At 36.4% G+C, this 22,226-nt stretch overlaps 2 protein-coding genes across 8 annotated transcripts; one reads left to right on the top strand and one right to left on the bottom strand.

Annotated features, from left to right (window-relative positions):
• Positions 1-419: 419 nt before the first annotated feature.
• LOC108323048 (glycine-rich RNA-binding protein blt801) lies at positions 420-10,008 on the top strand. 3 transcript variants are annotated; one of them, XM_052873724.1, is made up of 6 exons: positions 420-574; positions 1,318-1,462; positions 1,533-1,601; positions 2,029-2,135; positions 2,606-3,060; positions 9,990-10,008. In XM_052873724.1, exons 2-6 carry the CDS (start codon positions 1,327-1,329, stop codon positions 9,991-9,993), a joined length of 771 nt encoding a protein of 256 aa, XP_052729684.1. In that variant the 5' UTR covers positions 420-574; positions 1,318-1,326; the 3' UTR covers positions 9,994-10,008. The 3 variants fall into 3 exon arrangements, with proteins under 3 accessions (XP_052729684.1, XP_052729682.1, XP_052729683.1); XM_052873722.1 differs by lacking the exon at positions 9,990-10,008 and adding an exon at positions 6,602-6,738; XM_052873723.1 differs by lacking the exon at positions 9,990-10,008 and adding an exon at positions 3,207-3,487.
• Positions 5,056-19,665, bottom strand: LOC108323059 (protein RIK). 5 transcript variants are annotated; one of them, XM_017555384.2, is made up of 13 exons: positions 19,261-19,662; positions 18,698-18,920; positions 17,615-17,716; positions 17,500-17,534; positions 17,338-17,413; positions 16,867-16,986; positions 16,710-16,787; positions 15,760-15,853; positions 15,536-15,653; positions 9,303-9,348; positions 8,685-9,212; positions 5,682-5,907; positions 5,056-5,508 (listed from the first exon to the last, which is right to left on the bottom strand). In XM_017555384.2, exons 1-13 carry the CDS (start codon positions 19,338-19,340, stop codon positions 5,384-5,386), a joined length of 1,851 nt encoding a protein of 616 aa, XP_017410873.1. In that variant the 5' UTR covers positions 19,341-19,662; the 3' UTR covers positions 5,056-5,383. The 5 variants fall into 5 exon arrangements, with proteins under 5 accessions (XP_017410873.1, XP_017410874.1, XP_017410872.1 ...); XM_017555385.2 differs by having other exon boundaries at positions 8,685-9,348; positions 17,615-17,661; positions 18,698-18,916; XM_017555383.2 differs by having other exon boundaries at positions 8,685-9,348.
• Between the last annotated feature and the right edge of the window lie 2,561 nt (positions 19,666-22,226).

A 22,226-nucleotide genomic window follows, 5' to 3' on the forward strand; every position in this document is an offset into this window, starting at 1 on the left:
TAGTTTTTAATAAAATAACGTTTTATTATTTCGTTTAGAGAATTTTATATGATACAATTGAATATCTAAATTTATAAAACGTTGTCACCTATAAAAAAATGTTCTTAATATGAAATTGTCTTGTGCATAAATAAATTTTGGAAATTTTAATGAAATAAACTAAAAAATATTTTATATACTGTATATTGAATTCTTATCAGATAGATTTTGTAAAAAGATCATCAATTTTTGCTAACTCTTTTTCTTCCTTGGATTTGTGATCATGAATCATGTTTTACATCAGACTCTGAAATATATTTTAAATTTGAGATATTATATATATATATATATATATATATATATATATATATATATATTATATTTAATATTAATCCACTCTCTAGAAGGGGAAGGGTTTTAAAACAGAGTACATTTTAGTGTTATTTATTCTAGAGTCACCACGTGTCAAGTTGCAGAGCCAAAGCCCTATTTAGTTCAGCGTGGAGATTCAAGGGTTTTAGGTTTAAACAGCTTCACGCGCCTTCGAAAGAGAGAACCGAGTACAACAGAACCACCGTTCTGTTCTACAAGGCCGGTAAGATCTAAAGTTCACAACTTTCTTTGGACTAATTTCTTTTACGTCTATCAACATTTTACTCTTGCTGGTTTCTTTTTCCCCTGCATGCCCTTGTTATTGGATTCGTAGCAGTTTCTTATTTTTCTCTTTGGTTATGCCTTACACTCTGCAATATTTATTTTTTTACGATCCGCTAGCCTTCTTTTTGTTTAAATCACAAGTGGGTATTCTCATTTTTTTTATTTGTACTTTGGCTGGTGGGTTTGTTTTTTCCCTCAGAAGTTTATGACAGACCTATTGCACATATGAACATGTATTCGGCATATATAAGAGTTCTTGTCGATTCAGTGTCTTTCTAGTGGGGCAATTTTTTTGGTGCGAAAGGCTATTATATGTTAGTAATTTTAACTGGGAATGAATTGCTTCTAAAATGATACTGAAAACATTCATTCACGAATCCATAACTACTATGATTTCATGGTTAAGTGGGGAATACGTTGTATTTCGATTGGATTGAACAAGGCACGCCACAGACTTGATGCTGTGGAGTGTGGAGTTCAACCACAACTCCACAACGTTTGGTGGTCACTTTTAATTTTTGAGCTGTGGCTAGTGAGAAAATACATTGCAATTGCATTGATGATTATTTTTAATATGAAAGAATATGATCTGGGGTTTGGAACTTTTGTGTGCCGATGAGCATAAGTTACATTGATCAATTAACATACTGTGTAAATTATTGGCTTGTGATACTTTTGTAGGTTTGGGCAATGGCATTCTTAAATAAAATTGGAAATCTACTCAAGAATTCTGCTGTCAAGCACATGAATCAAGATTTTTCTATGTCTAGCCCCTCACTTTTCCAAGCAATTAGATCAATGTCATCTGCAAAGCTTTTTGTCGGAGGTACTTTAGCTTAGCATGACGTATATTTTCAGAATGGAACTCAGCTTAAGTTTTTAAACTTTCGCTGCAGGTATTTCTTACAGCACTGATGATATGAGCCTGCGGGAGGCATTTGCTCGCTATGGAGAAGTTCTTGATGGTACTTTTCTGACATACATAGTCCACTAGTTTTTCATTATTTGAGGTAGAGGTAATAAATAAATATCACACTCATGAAAAAGGAAAAAAGTCATTTGTGAATACTTTTTTCAGTGTTCCGAAGAATCCAATGACATACATTATGAATATGCTTTGATAGAGTGGCTACTCATTGATAGTTATGTACATAGTAGAAATACTTTAGTCTGTTCCTCTGTCTTCGAATGAATTTCACAATTGTAGTTTTTAGCGATGATAGTGTGTTTTAACAGCCACCATCTGTATTGTGTAACAAAGTGGCGGGTAACAATCAAATGTTTATATAGCAAGCATTAAAAAATGTCTTTGTCGAGCAAACATGTTTAATTTCATAATATGTTGCTTATTGATATCTGCTCTGAAACTGTATGTTTTGGATATTCTTCCAGCCAAGGTTATTATGGATCGTGAAACTGGTAGGTCAAGAGGTTTTGCCTTCATAACCTTTGCAACAAGTGAGGATGCATCTTCTGCAATTCAGGCCTTGGATGGTCAGGTACTATCTATTGTCCGTGCTAACTTTTAAAAATGTCATTCGTGACATTTCACGTTGGAAGCATGTTGTTAAATACTTCTGCAATTTTATATGTATGTTTGAAGAAATTATAAAGTTGTCCTGATATTATTTATGAATTAGTGAAAACCTAGCATGCATACACGTATTCCTGTAGTAAGTTTAAAAATAAGAATATTTGTGAAACCAACGAATTCTTATAATATGGAGTTAGATTTCATAACCATGATCGAGACTTTGAAAGATACATGTTTTAGTAAATTGTTTAACCAATTAATCTTGTCTATATAAAATAAAGAAGGAACAAGGATAGAATTCTTCACATGATAGTTCCATTAGAATTTAGCATCGAGTAATTGTTACTGTTAGTTCAATAGATTAATCATGCTAATGTCTGCCTACATTACAAGATTGGCAATGTTTCTTTGGTATCTCTAATAGTTGTGTTACAGGATCTTCATGGTCGGAGAATTCGGGTGAATTATGCTACAGAAAGGGCACGTCCAGGGTTCGGTGGTGGTGGAGGTGGCTATGGTGGAGGTGGTGGGTATGGTGGTGGTGGTGGTTATGGTGGTGGTGGTGGTGGCTATGGTGGAGGTGGATATGGCGACAGCAGGGGTGGAAGTTATGGCGGTGATAGTTATGGAGGAAACAACAGCAGGGGTGGAAGCTATGGAGGTGGTGGTGGTTTTGGTGTTACAGGAAGCTATGGCGGTGGCAATGCTGAAACTAGTAATTACCAATTTGGTGGAAATTCTGGTGGAGATCTTGGCTCAGCTAGTGGTGAATTCGGAAGCAGCCAAAATGAAGGAACAGGTGCAGCAGACAATTATGAATTCAATGATCCACTTGAAGACAATGTGAGGGGGAACAGTGATGAACCTGATGACTATGCTCAGACCCGCAGGTGAGAATTTTCACCATGCCTAGAGCAAGTAACCGGTGCTTGTTCCAATATCTTGTTTTAACTTCTTGATTTTCAGCAGTTCATTGCGTGGTTTGAACATGATAGTTTGTCAGCTCAAGGACTGATGAAAAATAATATTTTTGTAGGAGTTGAACTTCATTTAGAATAGTTTTATCGTTGATCTACATTCAGTATCTGGAATGATAAACGAATAAAAATTAAATAGTTAATAATATCAAATGATATTAAGAATGGGAAAGCTGGAGTTAAGAAAACAACAATCTATTCCAGGGAAATACAGGATGCAAAGTAGTCTTGCCCACGAAGGACATTTATTGAAGTTGTTTACTTTTTCAAATTCCTCATTCAAGGACATTCTTAGTTTGTTTGTTCAATGGGAAATGGCTTTTTAGGTGCTTCTGTTTCATTCGTTTGATTTTTAAATGTTCAATTATATTACTTAGATTTCAAGTTCACATTCATTTAATTGGGCAAGACTAGTTCAGATATTTTTTTGGAAGTGATTTGAATTTGGTTTTAAAGCCAGATTTTTGCAAATCCATTATTGGTTTTTAAATTATGAACCAAATTTTAAATTTGTATCAAACCATGAACGGGTTGAAAAAATGGAGCCAAAGATGACAGATAAAGTAAAATTGAAGCTACTTTAGTCAAAGTGTTCATATTTTAGTTAAAGTCACAGTATTAATATTTTTAATTATAAACCAATTTTAAAATTTGTATCAAACCATGAACGGTTTGAAAAAATGGAGCAAAGATAGCATGGATAAATTTAGACTGAAGTTACTTTAGTCAAGATCAAAGTGTTAATGTTTAAGTCCAAAGATTATCTAACTAATTTTGAACTAAAGATGTCTCGAGTGAAACTCCTAAGACAATTTTCCTGATTGAGCCCAAAAATTCAACCTAAGATCTAGTCAAATTAAAATTTATAGATTTTTAGATTGAAACTTCTAATAAATATATCAAGTAACATCTTAGTTGGTGTCACATAAATAATTACATAGACTAAGTCCAAGTGAACGATGTCGAGAGAGAGATAAGACCTTAAAGTAAGTGAAAATATCATACTTGAAAATATTTTCACCAAACAATATTTTAGTATTAGCATTGGTTTTAATTGTTTTTTTAAATGAACTAAACTTATTTATAATTCAGAAAAGTAGATTGGTAAAACAGGTTAGGCCATGTGGACTTCCCCACAGCCCGGTGTAAAAAGGAACGAACGATATATTTTTTTGTCAACATTTCGTTGTTAATTTTTTTGTATTTTATTGTTGTGTAATATAGTTTGTGATCAATCATTTTTAATCATTTACCAGTAGAAATCTAGATTTTATTTCATCATCTATTTTAATTTTTTTTATTGTGATACGCTTAGTTATTTATAGTAAATAATAAATCATTTGTTTTAAGGTTGTTTTTTTACTTGTCATTCTTAGTAAAACCTTCCTTAGTATTACGGAATATATTTTCCGGAACATAAGCGAACTACTTAAGATTTATTTGTTCCGTAATTACATTTTCGGATAACCATTTAGCCTCCATATCAGACCAAGCAAGCAAGAAGAATCTCCAACAATGCAAGACTAATAATCCTTTCTTCTTCACTGTGCCTCCTTGTTGATACAGATTTCAAAAACGGATAAAATTGGAATTAAATAAAATGATGGGATGCGGGAAGAAAATGACAGTACAGAAAGCAATTGCCAATTTATTTTAATTTTCTTTTAACTTTCTAAGAGACTGACCCGCATCACAGACCCGTATCACCGGCCCTACAAAAATGGATTTAGAGACGAATTCAAACAAAACAAACTTTAAAGTAGTTTGAATTGGTGTGAAAATGGATTGGATTTTATTACTTACATATACACAGGATTTTGTGCAATTTATATATTGGGATTTAAAATCGCTGACCCAAAATAAATAAATGAAACGTGAGATTTCAATAATTAGAGTATATCGCACTGATTTGTATGAAAATGGTAACCACAGTTTCATTATCAGTCAGGACGAAAAATTGAAGGGTTCTAACAAGAAAATTTGGGGTGAGTGAAAACTGTGACTTATCACTGCACAGTAAAGACACTAGCAGTGTTACATGCATACGACAAAATATTACAACATACGATTTCTCTAACGAAGCATGGGAATGAGAAATTACAACCTTTTAAATTCCTCTCAACAGCCAACTATGTCGCTCCAAAAATCATGCTGAGGGGCTTCCTTTCCACCCGGAAGAAGAGGACACAAGCAAGACAATATTTACACATCTTATGTCCAATTTACACTTTGTAGCTCATAAAGCCCAGAAAGGCTTTTGAACCCCATTTGCTTGGCTGCCATGAGGAAATGATTCCTCTTTAGAATCATCTACATCATCGTCATCCTCCTCTCCGTATTCCATTAGCTTCACCAAAGTATCTGAAATACGTAAACGTTACATAAAAACAGTCTAAAGATGGCTAATAAAACGAAACATTGTAAAGTTAAAATTTCAGGGTCAGAACAAAAACTACATATTCCATAGAGAAAAAAGAAATGAAGCTTCAAAGCAGTAATGACCCAAATATAGTAAAAGCAAGCTTGATTCTAACCAGGAACTGCATCAGAATTTGTATTAAGCAAATTCTTGTTGTCTTGTACTTTAACTTCAGATGGACCAGAAAATTTAGGTGGAGGCGGTGGTGGCATAGTTTTCGGTAGAGGTGCTGGCATTCCGTTGGATGATGGCTGGACCAACTTCTTAGGGGCAGGCATAGTTGATATATTCCTCACAACAAGACCATCAAGTTGTTCATTAGGTTTTATAGGTTGCAAACCCTGCAATCAAGATAGAGTGGGAGAAAACAAAAACCCAAATACAATTTTTGAATCAGGTACTTAACTAATCGTCCCAACACGCCAGACTTGAAAGTCAAATAAAGACACTGAACTGCAAACGAGGAAAACAAACACAAAAAGCAAGGTAAAACACTACATGGTAAAATAAACAGGTAACGACTTGTTGCTAGTGTACCGTAACATCCAAAATTGATCTACTGAGACAAACAATAGCAGGAAGCCAGAAAGTATAAAAGCTAGCCAGATTATGTAAATGGTTAATAATATTAAGACAGGTATACAGTAATTTATTGCCATTCTCCAAATAAAAAATGTTATAACTGTAAATCTGCAGCCCAAATTTCCCCGATAAATGGGTTGGAGTTCATATACCAAATGTAGCATTGATGTCAAATATTCAGATAAAATTATTTGCACAACGAGCAACGGTGTTGTAAGATGTTCTAAAAGTGTGACGATAACTAAGGGAAAGAACTTTTTTATTTTAATTTACTTCGCCCATAATTTTAATCTACTCTGATGTGATCCTTTTCTTATTATACCTACCTATGATATCTCATTCTCTAGTTTTATATTTTCTACTATCCCAAATTGTCTTCTTCCCTTTAAAAGATTTCATCAATTTGGTATGGTAAACCCTTCCCTTCAAGAAATTGACAGTCCCTGTATGCAGGACTAGAGGAGGGCATGATCGCCAAAAAGCACGCCACATCTTTTGCAGCAATTTTACCAATGAAGGAAAAAGTCACAATAACATCTTGGATTAGAAAGGACGTATGCTGTGAAGACACAAGCACGCTCCTACTCCTCCAAAATTGAAAACCCTGTCAAACATACAAACCAATGGCCCAACAGACAGGTCCAGTGTCAGGCTTTTAGCTTCATAGGTCAGAGAAAATACCTGGAATATTAAGCATTACAGTCAGCACAAAAATACACGTTTAAATCGGAACAGATCTAAAGATGAACAGTATTTGAGAAAAAGTGTTCTGCACTAATACTTTTATGATCTCTTTGCTAAAGCAAGAAATAAAGAATTAAATTCTGAAGGGTATGATATCAACAGAAAGCTACGGCTGTAGTTCAAAGGGAAAACAATACCATAACATGGCTCTTTGTTCCTGATATGCCTCCACAAAAGACTTAATTTAGGTTTAATTTTACTTGTTTGATCCCTACAATTGCACAATACATCTTTTATGTTGAGTTTGGATGAGAATGAAGAAGGGGATTAGAGGACTTAGGAAAGAAAAACGAACTATGGTGGTTTGATCGAGTGAACAGAAAGTTCAAAAATCCAAATTGAGTGATACGAAAACTTTCTGCATAAGAATGAGAAGTGGAAAAAAACTTAGAGACAAAACAATCAATTGTTTACCAATTATAAAATGGTTAAAAATAAAAACACTATGTTGTCAATATAACCGATTATGTGCTTATATTTTTTAACACAATCCTTATATTCTTGACCATACAGTTAACCATGTTGTCAAGAATAGAAGGATTGACACTTAATCGAATATGCTGTAAAGGGTAGAGGGACTGTGCTAAAAAATAAGAGCACATGATCGATTCTGCAGCCAATTTAATCGATTACAGTTGTTTTTGAATAAAAATATATATTCATTTTCATTCTCTTTCTCACCTATTTCTTTTCCAAACAAATCATCCCTATTTCCACTGATATCTCAATCTTTCTCTTCCTTTTTTGTTTCCCTTCCACTAACTCTATTTCTTTCCTCTCTAACAGAACATTAAACATCTCATTTTAGTAATACACAATTTCTTTTAATCTCTTATAGTTCCTGCCTGTACATCATTTTTAATCCTTTTTTGTAAATAAAAGGAATTAAAAATAGTATGTAGAGGCCAAGGTGGAATTTATTTAAGTATTGGAACTAAAAGGTAAATTTTTCGAAAACTATTACAAAGACCACTAAGTAATTAAACCTTTAATTTATTTTCTTTTTTCTTTGCCAAATGGCAAAGTTCATCTAAATGTGTAAACAAGAAAAATGCATTCATCATGTACGCATAAGAATCATTCCATGTAGCAGGCAGAGTGGGAACAGTGAAAGGGGAAATCTAGAAAATATTACTTCTATCCGGCAGCACTGGGGACTTATATATATCATATCAGTCAATTTGAAGGCATTAACCTCCGACAAACCTGTCTACGTATAAGTGACCTCCCTTTCCAAAGCATTTGAAATTCAATATCATTTCAGTTATTGAATTAGAATCCTATAAGCAGGCTTCCACTCATTATGGAAACAAAATACCACAAGGACAACCAACAGCTAAGAAATTCAATGAATAATGTAAAGATTTTCAATAGCATGTGTGTACAGAATCTTTAATCAAAAGAACCAGCATTCTTGTACGAGATTATGTGAATCCTTCGGGAAAAATGTCAGGAGTTGGTGTAAACCTAAGGGGGCTTTGAAAGAAAATGGAATTCCAAGCTGGTGTTGTCTTGTTTACAAAATATGTAAATTAAGTGAATTGAGATTCTTAAAAGCTATTCTGCCCATCAAGAATACAAAACGGTTTTTTCCTTGCTTCGTGGTGTCCTAGTTTCAACTCTGGTGATGGCAAGTAACTCTAGATCTGATGCTTAAGGTAGAAATAAATCTAAACTTCAACCAAGTCCTTCCATTCTTTTGCAAGCTTACTATAAACAACTAAATTAAGGGAATTTCCCTCAATGCATGCAATGATGTATTTAAAGATTTTATCAATGGCAATTCAATGACCTGATTGAGTTTTGCTGTGCCTTTCGAACCAACTGGTAATTCTTGAAACTTTCGTTTTTGGGGTGGCCGCTTCTCCCTTTCAAGATCAAAGCATGAGGTTGGCTTGGACTCTCCGTTTGATGCTAATGTTGTGGGATCAACTGTTGAAGAGACAGGAGGTGAGTGCCTCAAAGCAAGGGCAACTTGTTGCAAAGGGGTAGCTTGAGGATATATTCCACCATATCCAATATAGCTAGTGCCACCAGATACTAAAGGGGGGGGAGTGTAACCAATGACGTTTGCTTGATGGCCAGAGCTTAAATGTCCAGTAAGTTGTGGTGTAATTCCCAAAGTGAGGGCAGCGGTGTCACCAATCACTCCAACCGAGGAAGCTGGAGGAAATGGTTTCAAGGCCACTACTGCTGACATAGAACTACTGGTTACGCTGGTAACTGCCTCTTGCTCAACTGCAGGGCTCTGAACTCCTGTCAACTTCGGTGGGGGTGGTACAGCGCTGTAAACTTGTGGGGGTGAAATGACTGTAGGAATCTGCTTTGACAAGGAAAGGCCATCATAAACCTGCTGAGGTGGTGGAACAGCACTATATACCTGCTGGGGAGGTGGAACAGCAGTGTATACCTGCTGTGGAGGTGGAACAGCACTATAAACCTTACATGATGAAACCCTATGACAGTTAAATCATAAGTTATTCCCTAAAACTTATATAAAATCAACATGAAGTACCATATCACAGCACCAACAATAAACATAATCAAATAACACAAGTTAAAAGCATTGAAATGGTACAAGGCAGAGGAATTTTTCTCTACTACTAGAATTAGATTTACCAGACCTTAGACTTCCTACCAAAAACCGCCCTAAACTCAATCTCAGTTCCACAGAAACTAAAACTATATTTAACTTTGATGCAAACCAATATAAATATCATATTTGAACTATCCAGCAATTCGTAGTTAAAATTGGAAAATTAGCCCTTAATAAAAAACTGCACCTGAAACCCGAAAGTACGCAATTGTAAACAAATAATAATTGCGGCAACCGTATAATGATGATATTAGTGGACTAGACAGCGCTGGGAGGGGAACATACATTCATGAAAACACTGTGTATAAACCAATGAGCTGCTATCATGGAAGCGAATGGAGAAGGGCATAACCATTTAGTCATCAACATGATACTTCATTCTAGGGTAGCCCTCTTAGCAAGGACTAACACAAAAACCTAGAGTGTTCATTTTCCACTCATCTCATCCTAATGAATGTAATTTTTTTTATATTAATGTAATATGGCTTTGTTGTTTTACAGATAGTGCCTTAAAGCACAGCATTTACAGATGTGAGAATATCACCACCAGGTGCACAGCCAGGCACTTGAGTCCTCTGATTGATATCTGTATGGTATAGGTTTAAATGAGAACACCCTTAAATTAAAAAGGGGATCCATGTTTTCCCAGGATTGATGGATGGAGAGAAATTTACTATTTATATTACAGCCCCTTTTCCTCAATGGTACTAAAGTAATCTACCAAAAGTTCACTGAAAATAAACTAGTAATATAAATGATAGAACGTGAAAAATGTGTTTTAAACTTATCATGTTGAAAATCCATAAATTTACTTGAGATCTAAAAGAGAGAAAAAAATGTTTCTCAAAGACTTATTTCATTTCTACTCTTAAGCTTACATTTATAGAACTAGAGAGAGTGCTCTCTAGTTGTAACCCACTTAATACAACTCACACACAACTCATACACACTCATACACACTCACACACAGCTCATACACACTCACCCATAAACCAATATTCTAACACTCCCCCTCAAGCTGGAGCATACAAATTGTATGTGCCAAGCTTGGAACAAATAAACTCAATCCGAGGTCCCCTTAATGACTTAGTCAACATATCTGCAAGTTGGTCATTTGATCCAACAAACTCAGTACATATTTCTTTTGACAATAATTTTTCCCGAACAAAATGACAGTCAATTTCTATATGTTTGGTTCTCTCGTGAAACACTGGATTTGATGCAATGTGAAGAGCAGCTTGGTTATCACAATACATCTTCATACTCTGGATGTCACAGAAGTTAAGTTCTTGAAGGAACTGCTTCACCCATATAAGTTCACATGTTAATGAAGCCATTGCCCTATATTCAGCTTCAGCTGTTGATCGAGCCACTACATTTTGTTTCTTACTTTTCCATGAGATAATGTTTCCTCCAAGGAAAACACAATATCCAGTAGTAGATCGTCTATCAATAGGAGAACCTGCCCAATCAGCATCACAATATCCTGATACCTGAAGGCTTCCTTTTTCTTCGTATAACAGCCCTTGCCCAGGAGCCTTTTTTAGATACCTTAGAATGCGAATGATAGCATTCCAATGGCCAACACATGGAGCTTGCATGAACTGACTAACCACTCCAACTGCAAAAGATAGATCCGGCCTTGTAATAGTAAGATAGATTAGTTTTCCAACTAGCCTCCTATATCTCTCTGGGTCGGAGAATAACTCACCTTCTTCTGTTGTTAATTTTTGATTTGGATCCATAGGGCTATCAACCGGTCTACAATCAATCATGCCTGTTTCTTGCAAAATATCCAGAGCATACTTCCTTTGGGAGATTACAACTCCATCTTTTGACTGAGCTACTTCAATGCCTAGGAAGTATTTGAGGCTCCCAAGATCCTTGGTTTGGAAATGTCTACACAAATACTCCTTCAATTGAGATATTCCAGCAGTATCATTTCCTGTAATAACTATATCATCAACATATACTATCAAGTAAACACATTTCCCTGGAGACGAATGATAATAAAAGACTGAATGATCTGCTTCACTACGTTTTAGCCCAAATTTTTGAACAATGGAGCTAAACTTTCCAAACCATGCACGTGGTGATTGCTTGAGCCCATATAGAGATCGGTTCAATTTACAAACCATACCAGACTCCCCCTGAGCAACAAACCCAGGAGGTTGCTCCATATAAACTTCTTCCTCAAGATCACCATGGAGAAAGGCATTTTTGATATCCAATTGATGAAGTTGCCAATGACGAATGGTTGCCATTGCAAAGAACAATCGAATGGTAGTCATCTTTGCCACGGGAGAAAAGGTATCACAATAATCAAGACCATAAACTTGAGTGTACCCTTTTGCAACCAGTCGAGCTTTGAGTCTATCAATGTCACCATTAGGACCGACTTTAATTGCATATACCCATCGACAACCAACAGCCTTTTTGCCTGGGGGAAGTGGCACAAGCTCCCAAGTATGACTGTGGTCAAGAGCCTGCATTTCTTCAATCATTGCTTGTCGCCATCCAGGATGATCAAGTGCTTCTTTCACACTTTTAGGAATAACCACAGAAGATACTGAGGATAAAAGTGAATAAAAAGAGGGCGACACTCTGTGATAACTAAGAAAATTATAAATGGGATGAGGGTTTCGAGTGGAACGAGTACCTTTTCTGAGAGCAATGGGCCAACCAGAATCATCTTCACCAGGAGGCGTGACAAGAGATGGTGACGGAGAAGAATCTGAAGAAGGAGATCCACCATTTTCTGGAAGAGGATTATCCATCGGGGTACTGTGTCCAAGGATATCAGTATGTGGAGAGGAAGGTTCGGGAGGACCTTGGGTATGACTTGGATTGACAGAGGTATTGGAGATATTAGACTCAACCACTGGAAGAGGGAGTACTTGGTGGAGGATGTGAACATCTTGAACAGATGGAGAGAAGAAAGGTGTCTGTTCAAAGAAGGTAACATTAGCAGACATGTAGTACTTTTTGGTTTCAGGAGAGTAACATCGATACCCTTTTTGAAGTCGAGAATAGCCCAAAAAGACACATTTGATCGCACGAGCCGAGAGCTTGTCGAGCCCTGGAGACATGTCGTGAACAAAACAAACACAACCAAAGACTCGAGGAGAGGTGTGAAAGAGAGGGTCATTGGGAAAGAGAATGGAGAAAGGAACTTTATTATTGAGAGAGGAGGAGGGCATCCTATTAATAAGAAAACATGCAGTTAAGATGGCATCCCCCAGTGATGAACAGGAATATGAGCACCAAGCAAAAGGGTACGAGCCGTTTCAACCAAGTGTCTATTTTTTCTTTCGGCTATACCATTTTGTTGGGGTGTATGAGGACAAGTGGACTGATGTAAAATACCATGGGAGCTAAGAAGTGAAGAAAAAGTTGATGAGAAATACTCTTTAGCGTTATCACTTCTTAAGACTTTAATTACTTGACCAAATTGGTTCTTGATTTCATTCAAAAAGGATGTGAAAATGGGTAACAATTCAGAGCGATCTTTCATCAGATAAACCCAAGTACATCTAGAATACTCATCAATAAAGGTAACAAAATACCGAAAACCAAAAGAAGAGACGCGACTAGGTCCCCAGACATCAGAATGAATAATAGAAAAACTAGAAGTACACATTGATTGAGATCTTTTAGGGAAGACAGATCTAACATGTTTTCCTAGTTGACAGGACTCACATTCTAAGGTCTGAAGACCACTAAGTTCAGGACACATCTTTTTTAATTTTGACAAGTTAGGATGGCCAAACCGATCATGTAACACTTTAGGGGGAAGAGCAGCAACACAAGATACCCGTGGACGAAATCCAAAATGGTATAAACCTCCAGCTTCATATCCTTCTCCAATCTGTCTCCCCGAGCCACGCTCCTGTATAACAAAAGATTTTGAATCAAACGTTATTGAACAATTTAGTATTTTGGTTAACTGACTTAGGGAAATTAAATTGAATGGACAGTTAGGTACAAAAAGAACGGATTTCAGAGTTAGAGAAGGAGACAGGGAAACTTGACCGACTCCCTTTGAACAAGTTTTAGAGCCATTTGCAAGGGTAATGAAATGAGGTTTTTCTTGAAGGGAAAGATTTGAGAACAATGAGGTATTACCAGAAATGTGATCAAAGGCACCCGAGTCAATTACCCATGAATTTGGACCTGCCATGGATTGAGAAATGCAAGCTGTGGACGTACTTGGGGACTGAGATGATTGTGCCAAGCTGTTAGACTTTAAGCGCAGATACTCTTGATACTCTTCCTCAGTAAACTTGGAGTTGGAAGTGGAAGTTTCAGCCTGAGATATATTGGCAGTTTTTGAAGGAAAGCCATGCAAGGAGTAGCAGTTTTCTCGGATGTGACCCATCCTCTTACAGTAAAAGCACTGTTGATTTCCCCGACCTCCACGTCCTCCTCCTCTAGTTCCACGTCCTCCTCTTCCTCGCGTGGCAACCATGAGAGATGGTGCTATTGTTTCATGAGCTTCCTGAGACTGAGGCACAGGAACACGAAGAAGACGTGTGGTTAAGGCTTCCATAGAAGGGACTTCATGACTTGTCAGAAGTTGATCTCTGATGTGATTCAAATCTGGATGCAAAGCACGAAGGATCATCACCATATAATACTTGTCAAGCTTCTTTTTGATATCTTCCGAAGATTCCACTTCCAAGAACATTCTCAATTCTTCCACAGCTGCTTGGGCTTCAGTCATGAAGGAGACCATATCATGGTCTGTCATTTTGAGACAGGCGAGCTTGTTTGCGGTATCATAGAGACGTTGAATATCATTAGCATAAATGCTTTGAGCTTTCTTCCAAAAAGTGTGACATGTCTTGAAAAGAGATATCAAAAGTCGGGGTTCCACAGATTGCCACAAGAGGGCACACAATTGAAAATCAGCTTGTTTCCATTGTTCAGCTATGTCAGAAGGTACTTGACTCCCATCCTGCTCAAGGTGGTCATAACGTCCTTGACCAAGGAACCACATTTCTACAGCAGCAGACCAAGACATATAATTCTTTCCATTTAGCTTTTCGGAAGTGATTGAGGGACTTTCAGAGAAAGAAAGAGCACTTCCAGATGCCATTCTTTGATAAAAACAGGAGAGGGAATCAGAAAATCCGTGAAGGACCAGAAAACCCTAGAGGGTTTCTTAAGGTTTTCTTAAAAGGGAGCTTCTGGACCCACCAAAGTAAGATTTTGAGGGTCAAAATGGACAGAGGAGCTGAGGGCGACGGCTATGGAGGTGGCGCGGAAACTTTCTGGTGAGCAGAGGGCGGCGCGTGGACAGCACGCGCCTATTCGCAGCGCGCAAAGAGGTGGCGCATGACGGAGCGTGGAGGAGAATCAGGCGAACCCACCGGCGTGGTTGGCTGTCGCGTGAAGAGGCGAACCAGATCCAGTGGTCGCCGGACGGAACAGTGGCGGCGGACGTCGGCGGACGGCGGATAGCGGCAGACGGTAGCGGACAGATACCAGGATGGCGGCCAAGTTGAAAAACTTGAAATTGCAGTTGACAGCTGCAAATAGTGGCGAGACAGCCGCAGACAACGACGAACGGCACCGGACAGGTGCGACCAGCAGTGACCGTGCTGGTGAACAACACACGGAAACCAGAGCAGGATGAACCCGCTCTGATACCAACTTGAGATCTAAAAGAGAGAAAAAAATGTTTCTCAAAGACTTATTTCATTTCTACTCTTAAGCTTACATTTATAGAACTAGAGAGAGTGCTCTCTAGTTGTAACCCACTTAATACAACTCACACACAACTCATACACACTCATACACACTCACACACAGCTCATACACACTCACCCATAAACCAATATTCTAACAAATTTAATTATCAAAAGGTATGTGTCATGTAACATCAGCTATCCCATGTAAGAAATTGGGACTGTCTCGAAAAAATTATGTTTCTTCATGGCAAGAATTAAAATCTAAAGAGGACACAAATTTCAGAAATTTCCACTTGGGAGGAGAAACATCTTGCCCATAGATCCCATACCCTATTACAGTACAAAACTAAATACCTTGAAGCACCACACTCAGTACAGATTGTATCCAAAAGATTTTCAGCCAAAAGCTTAGCATCATCAAGGCTTTTTGCATTGCTGCTGGACAACAACAGATGCAGAGGCTGCTGTCCATCTGCAACCAGAAAGGTAATCAAATGAAAAATATATACAATGAATAAATGAACTATGCTGAAATACCATGCCCTTCAGAAGTCGAGATGACAGAAATGAGAAGGCACCTTCTGCATTCAAGCATTCATTGTTTCCTGAACCATGTCCTCTCAGTATAACTGTTGCTCCTGTTTCATTCATAATGTGATTTATATACTGGTCCTGCACGTTCAAATCCAAACCACCACCAACACCAAAACAATTTCTCCCAATCGTATGGAGATGTCAGAGAAAGCTTGAAACATTAGATTATCTCGACTTCATTGTACACGATGTAAAATTCAGAAAACACTAAAGAATTATATCTACCAAATAGAAATAAAAATATGGCAATAGCATTGGATAAAAAAATACAGACTAATTATTTCTATAGGTCAAGGTTACTGATTAGCATAGTTCCGGATCTTTTTTTGGTAAATATAATTTTACATATTGAAGAGTAAATACAAAATGTCCAGCCTATATATTTTACTGGTAATTAACTTTCTTACTAGTAGTATTTGGCAAGCGCCCCCTGTTCTTGTGACTTCTGAGTGTGGACACAAACTTACATGTCAGACAGACTCTCAGACAAGTTAAATATTCATTGGAAAAAGGTGCTTCTATAGTAATCAGACAAGCCGTTTTTCACCTTTTTGAACATTACTTTCAGCAACTAACAAGTATTACAGTGGCATATGTAACCATAGAGGGCAACAACTGTCCATCCACCCTTTTCTTGCCTAATCAACTCATGGAAAAACAGTGCTCATATTAATACCTCAATATTTTCACACCATCAAATCAGATGTTAACAAAGACATGGGCACTCCTAGTGAGTGAAAGGCTAGAATAGTATGAAAACAAAAAACATCAGATGAGTAAGTGGTCACATCACATATCAAATGAGACCAAATAAACTTGTAGGCTTTAGAAAGCATCTAATAAAATTTCTTAAAGGATTATCCAGATACGGTCATGCATGAACTCTGACCTCGAAAAGTGACTAGACAAATCAATTGAGTACAGAAGGGCTTACATTTGGTCCACGTATCCGAGCCACAATGTTCAATGAAGGATCAGCATCAAAACCCAAAAACACACACGTAGTCAGCACCTGATTCAGTAAGACATTTCAGTTGTTAACACATCACGTCAGAACTATGTGCACTTGCTAGTAATATATGTATGTCTACCTTCGGTCCACTAGGTGAGGCAGAAGAAATTGACTGTGAATTTTGCCCAAGCTTGAGCATTTCTTCAATCATTGCAGCAGCACGATCAACAGCTAAAATCCTTTCTGCTGTCTCTTTTATCTGCAATACATTTGATGTCACCAAAAGCAAACCATCTTAGGTAATTCACTACTGTGTAACACTACCATTAGAGAACATGAAAACAAACAAAGTGCAGATAAAAACAAGGCTGCAGTTTCTATTTCAAGAATAAGAAAACATTTTAAGTTACAAATACATCAATCCCTTTCATATGACATTTCATTCATTGCTGTGATTATATATTATTTTTCTTTTGACTTCTGAAATCTTTCCAATCCAAGTTATAAATGTTTGCTTTCATATCAAAACAAAGAAATACAAAAAAAAATAATGAAATCTGATAATTTAACTCGATCATCATGCTATATGAAATCAAGTAGCAGCTTTTACATGAGCTCCTGCAGATATGTGAAGATACAGTGGTTTCTCTCCATCAAGTGGTACAGTAGGAGGTCGATACTTTCCCCTGTGGGAAAATTCCAGATATATGTTACATTAACAGCATATAATATAAAACACTAACAGGATTTTAGAAATGCCTTAAAGACCTACCTAGTAATTACTATGGCACCAGTACACCTCTGGATCTACAAGAAGAAGATCAATCACTAAAGATTAATTAAGAGGTGTTTGCAGCTAAAAATGTAAAATTGATTATATATGTCACCTCCTCCTGTGTCTGGCGTTTTGTCAACTTGTAGCGAACAGAAGACTCTGCATCATTTATGACAATTTCCCGAGCAATTATTAATTCATCTTGGATCTTTTGCTACAGGAACATTCATCTCACAGTTAAGATAGATAAGAAACTTGAATATTATTTGAAATATAAAAAATAAATTCATAATAAATAAATAAATAATGAAAAAAGTGGGGAAAAGGGGCTTCAGAAGCATGCTGCAAAATATCTATGTAGATATGTCATTAATTAGACAGATTATACATTATTCATCTACACTTAAGCAATTATTCTGAGGAATGTATAAGGAAAACAATATATACAAAGAACACTGATGTCTCAAAACACGGACCATCACACTACACAAAATGAAATGATAAAAGTTAATATAAACACAGACACAGCCTATTGATTATATCGAAGTCAAAAGTATAGTCACTATTTCACTCCATCTCAACCAAAACACATTATGAAAACCTATTATTGACTGAGTCAAATTTCAATATAATGTTTAAAGGCTAAAAAAATATAATGTGAAAATATACTTCATCTTAAATATAACCAACCTAAAAAGGTATACGAGATAGAAAAACAAAATTTATAAATCATGTCATTGACAAACTGCAAAATCAAATTTCCAGAATTTCTAAAGTTTCGATATCAAAATGTTGTGATGGAGCAAGTTCCCGATAGACTACATCTAGAGAAGGTCACTCCAAGTCTAACCAAATAGAGGGTGACAGGAAAATTCAACAAGAGACGGATATTTGTTTCTGCATACTTGAACTTTTCATTATATACTTGTATGCAGTAATATTACTTCTTATTGAGCCAAGGATTTGGTCTTTCAAATTGAAGAACTGGTGGAGCACAACTCATCCTCCTTATCATGTTTATTGCAGCTTCAAAGATCTCCCGATCACTCCCAAATTACAAATCCTAAGATGACATTTCATTTAACAACTACAAACTCCCTTCTCCAAAGAATTAAATGTTGATGCAGCAATTTAACCAAGAAAGGGCACCAGCAAATATGATAAACATCATAAGAGATTTGAAATCTACACTCACTTGATTCGTTTTTTGGGCGGCAACAGCAGCTGCAGCAGTTTGTTGCTGAAAATGAGCAGAAGCTGCCAGAGGATTCGTCAAAAGGGCACCGGAGATCACCGGAACCATACCAGGATATGGAATCCCTCCAAGTGAAACAGCATTGCTCAAAGGGAGTGCTCCAGGTACTGCCATGCCAACTGGCATCAACGAATCCGCTGGTTGATCCCACTTTCTTTTCTTTCTAAACAAAAACCACAACACTCAAAAATGAAATCCCGAAAGACATGCAACAAAATAAAATTTGTTTAGCATTCCCATCACATGTCGATGCATCAACAACAACATATCACATGTCATATTGGCTACCTGACATCACACCACACCATTCTCGGATGTCGACGAGACCCTAATTCTAAAATTCCAAACACTACGCTACAAAAAATAACAATTACAATAACCAAATAAAAACAAAGCAGAACGACTAACAAAACGATAGAATCAACACCGCACGAAATCCAAACGAATTTCGCATAATTCGAAAAAACACGGAAAATAAGGCATTAGAGTTAAGAAGCCTTTACCTCCGCCGCGTTTGCGAAGCATCGTTGGACACGGAGGTTTCGTTGGAAGAAGAAACCCTAACGCTGCTATCTTCTGTCATAGTTTAACCAAATCAAGATTGCGAAACAAGAAGATGACGAAGAAAAAGAAGTGCAATATTGTCTTTGTTTCTCTTTTCGCTTCTTTTTCGTTTCCGATAGAAAACGAAAGAATACTCAGGGAGCGTCGGAATTGGATTGGAACGAACGCAATTGCTCGGCGAAACGGGGTTTTGTGCCTCTCGCCCAACTTCGTACGGTTACGTGACTCGGAATAGGATTAAACGACACGATGCAGAAATTAAACGACACACTACGGGGATTAAAGCATGACGGGGTTTCACAAGACCAAAGATCATCGCCTGTTTCGTACGTACTACTACTAGAGTCGTGTAATAATATTTATTTGTTTGTTTTGGACTATTTTTTTAACATTTTTTTTCCAAAAAAAAAATGTGTTTGTTTCTCATTTTTCTCAATGATCAATAAATAAGGAAGTGGAAACAAATGATAATATTTTTTTCACTCTTACAGTTACAAACATAATTTTTCTTCTATCTTAGTTTCCACTTTATTTTATTTTTCTATTATATAATTTTTTTTTATCTTTGTCCTTCTTTTTCAATGATCAATCTTAGATGTGGTCTACCATGGATTACTATTATATTTTTTGAGGACATTTTTCTGATAAGCAATATTTGTACACTTATCATATAACATGTAACATAATTAGGAGATTCATAATCTCCTAGAGAAGCATTATCGAGGTCAATCCAAGTAAATGATCATTAGATATCCTTTGAGAATGTGATTTTCTTTTAGAAATTATACGAGGATTACATTTACATAAAGTTACACTACAAAAAATAAATTAATTAAAATTAAAGTATATTTACCAAATTTCTATATCATTATAAATATAAATTCTAACCAAATGTTTTATTGTCAAATATGCCATATATAAGTAGAATAAATATAAAAGAAAAAAGAGCAATGATGTATGGATTCAGAAATTCAGAGAAAGTGAAAGACAAGTTTATGCATCTGATTGGACCGGTTTTTTACAGTAGTATATAAAAGAACTTTTCAGAATTTCGTGTCATTCTCCTCTGCATGCACTTCTTCTCTCCAAGTTTCTGAATTTCATTTTCTTCTCATTCTATCTACAAATTATCTCTAGAAAATTCTCACTTTTCTTCATTTGATCATCAATCATGTCGTGCCTGAGCTTTCCTAGTGTCAGAAGCTTCCTTCTTCACCAATCAAAAACAATCTTTAAGTTGGTAAGTTCATCCTCTTCTCAGAAATTCTGGTTTCTGTTACATGCAAGTGAAGTCTCGAGTTGCATGTGTTCATCAAATTTCTTTTTTGGATCTGACTTCATTTTGGTTCTATGTTTGGTCTTTTCTCACCAAACGTTGATCTATAGGTGTTCATAGAGTTTCTTTCGGTGCAAGATTCAAGTTGGGAATTTTGGGATTAAGTTGTTCAGATTTTCTAAGGTAAGGGAAGCTAGTTAAATCATTTGTTTAGTTGATGATGTATGAAAACGTGGTTTGATGGTTTTGCATGTGGGAGAAGTTGAATGTTTGAGTGATCAACTTGGTTTGTTTGATATATTAAATGTTGTGATTGTTGAGTTGTATATTATATCTATCTTGGAAGGAATTATGGGTTGAAAAACATTCAGTTTTGGTAAATTCTAGTGTGTATTTCATTCTGCAGAAGTTCTACAGAATTATGCAGAATGTTGACGTTCGTTGTTGACTGCTCAGTCAAGTTTAGGTATTCATTTTCATAGTAGTATTCGGTCTTAGGATCGTTCGGTGTTGTTCTAACGTTCGTTTTCGGCCTTGGCAGTATTTAATTGGATAATAGCATTCGAGTTAGTATCACTAGATTTTGTACAATGGTTAGGTTTTGTATTTCCGTTGGGTCTTAATAGTGTTTGGTGTTGTATTCGTGTTCCGTTTGTGTAGGACTCAGGGTTATATTAACGTTCGATTTTTAGTAGTATCCGGTTTAGTTATAATGTTCGTTTTGTACTAGTATACGGTTTACCTATAAAGTCTGTTCTCTCACTAGTGTTTGGTCTCGCGTTATCGTTCAGTATTGTATCGATGTTCAGTATTAACGGTGATAGTCTTCCTATGGGCCTTGTCGCAACCGGAATCGCGACGGGACGACGATCCTTAAAAAATAAAATAAAAAGTTTCGAAAAAGAGATTTGGAGTCGCCACCATAGTTTATTCTGGAAAACTACGGAAAAACCATAAAATGATAAGGCATGGTCAATTAGAACCAGATTCTTGGTTCGGGAGTCGGTTACGTGTAGGGAAGGTATTAGCACCCTACAACGCCTGCCCTAAGGCAGTACCTTTAACTAAATGCGCGAATGTGGATGTGGTTTTCAAAATGTTTAACTTTCCCTTGAAATAAAACTCTAAAGGAACAAACAATATTTTTTAGTTTTTTGGGCCCGACAAGGATTGACCTTGCTCCTACGTAATCTCATTCAAAATGAGAAATCAGGGTTACGTAGTTCTTTTTGAAATTGTTTGAAAATATTGTTTGAGAAATTGTTCAGAAAATTTGTTTGGAAAATGATTATGGATAAATTTGGATTTTTGGGAAAGTGAACCTGACAAGGACTGGCCTTGCTCCTACGTATCTCCATTTTTGATGGAGAATCAAGGGTAACGTAGTTCTGGGAGGCAGTATTGTTTGTTGATTGAAATTGTTGATGTTTTTAGTTTTTGAAGATTTTATATGTTTTTGGTATTTTTATTTAAGAAGGATAAAAGGTTCATAGCACAAGGACGATGCGAGCGATCACACGTGTGCTTAACCTTTAAAACATATTTTTTTTGTAATTTTTATTTAAGAAAGAGAAAAGGTTTTTAGCACAACGACGATGCGAGTGATCACACGTGTGCTTAACCTTTAAA

This window comes from Vigna angularis, chromosome 2 (assembly GCF_016808095.1).
Source record: "Vigna angularis cultivar LongXiaoDou No.4 chromosome 2, ASM1680809v1, whole genome shotgun sequence".
Taxonomy (NCBI): Eukaryota; Viridiplantae; Streptophyta; class Magnoliopsida; order Fabales; family Fabaceae; genus Vigna; species Vigna angularis.

Coding starts and splice junctions, on each gene's coding strand:
- LOC108323048 (XM_052873722.1), top strand. CDS start 1,327: ATGGCATTCTTAAATAAAATTGGAAATCTACTCAAGAATTCTGCTGTC. Junction 2,136..2,605: donor TTCAGGCCTTGGATGGTCAG/GTACTATCTATT, acceptor GTTGTGTTACAG/GATCTTCATGGTCGGAGAAT. Junction 3,061..6,601: donor GACTATGCTCAGACCCGCAG/GTGAGAATTTTC, acceptor CCCTGTATGCAG/GACTAGAGGAGGGCATGATC.
- LOC108323059 (XM_017555383.2), bottom strand. CDS start 19,340: ATGACAGAAGATAGCAGCGTTAGGGTTTCTTCTTCCAACGAAACCTCC. Junction 17,535..17,614: donor AACGCCAGACACAGGAGGAG/GTGACATATATA, acceptor TTCTTCTTGTAG/ATCCAGAGGTGTACTGGTGC. Junction 16,987..17,337: donor ACATATCTGCAGGAGCTCAT/GTAAAAGCTGCT, acceptor AATGTATTGCAG/ATAAAAGAGACAGCAGAAAG.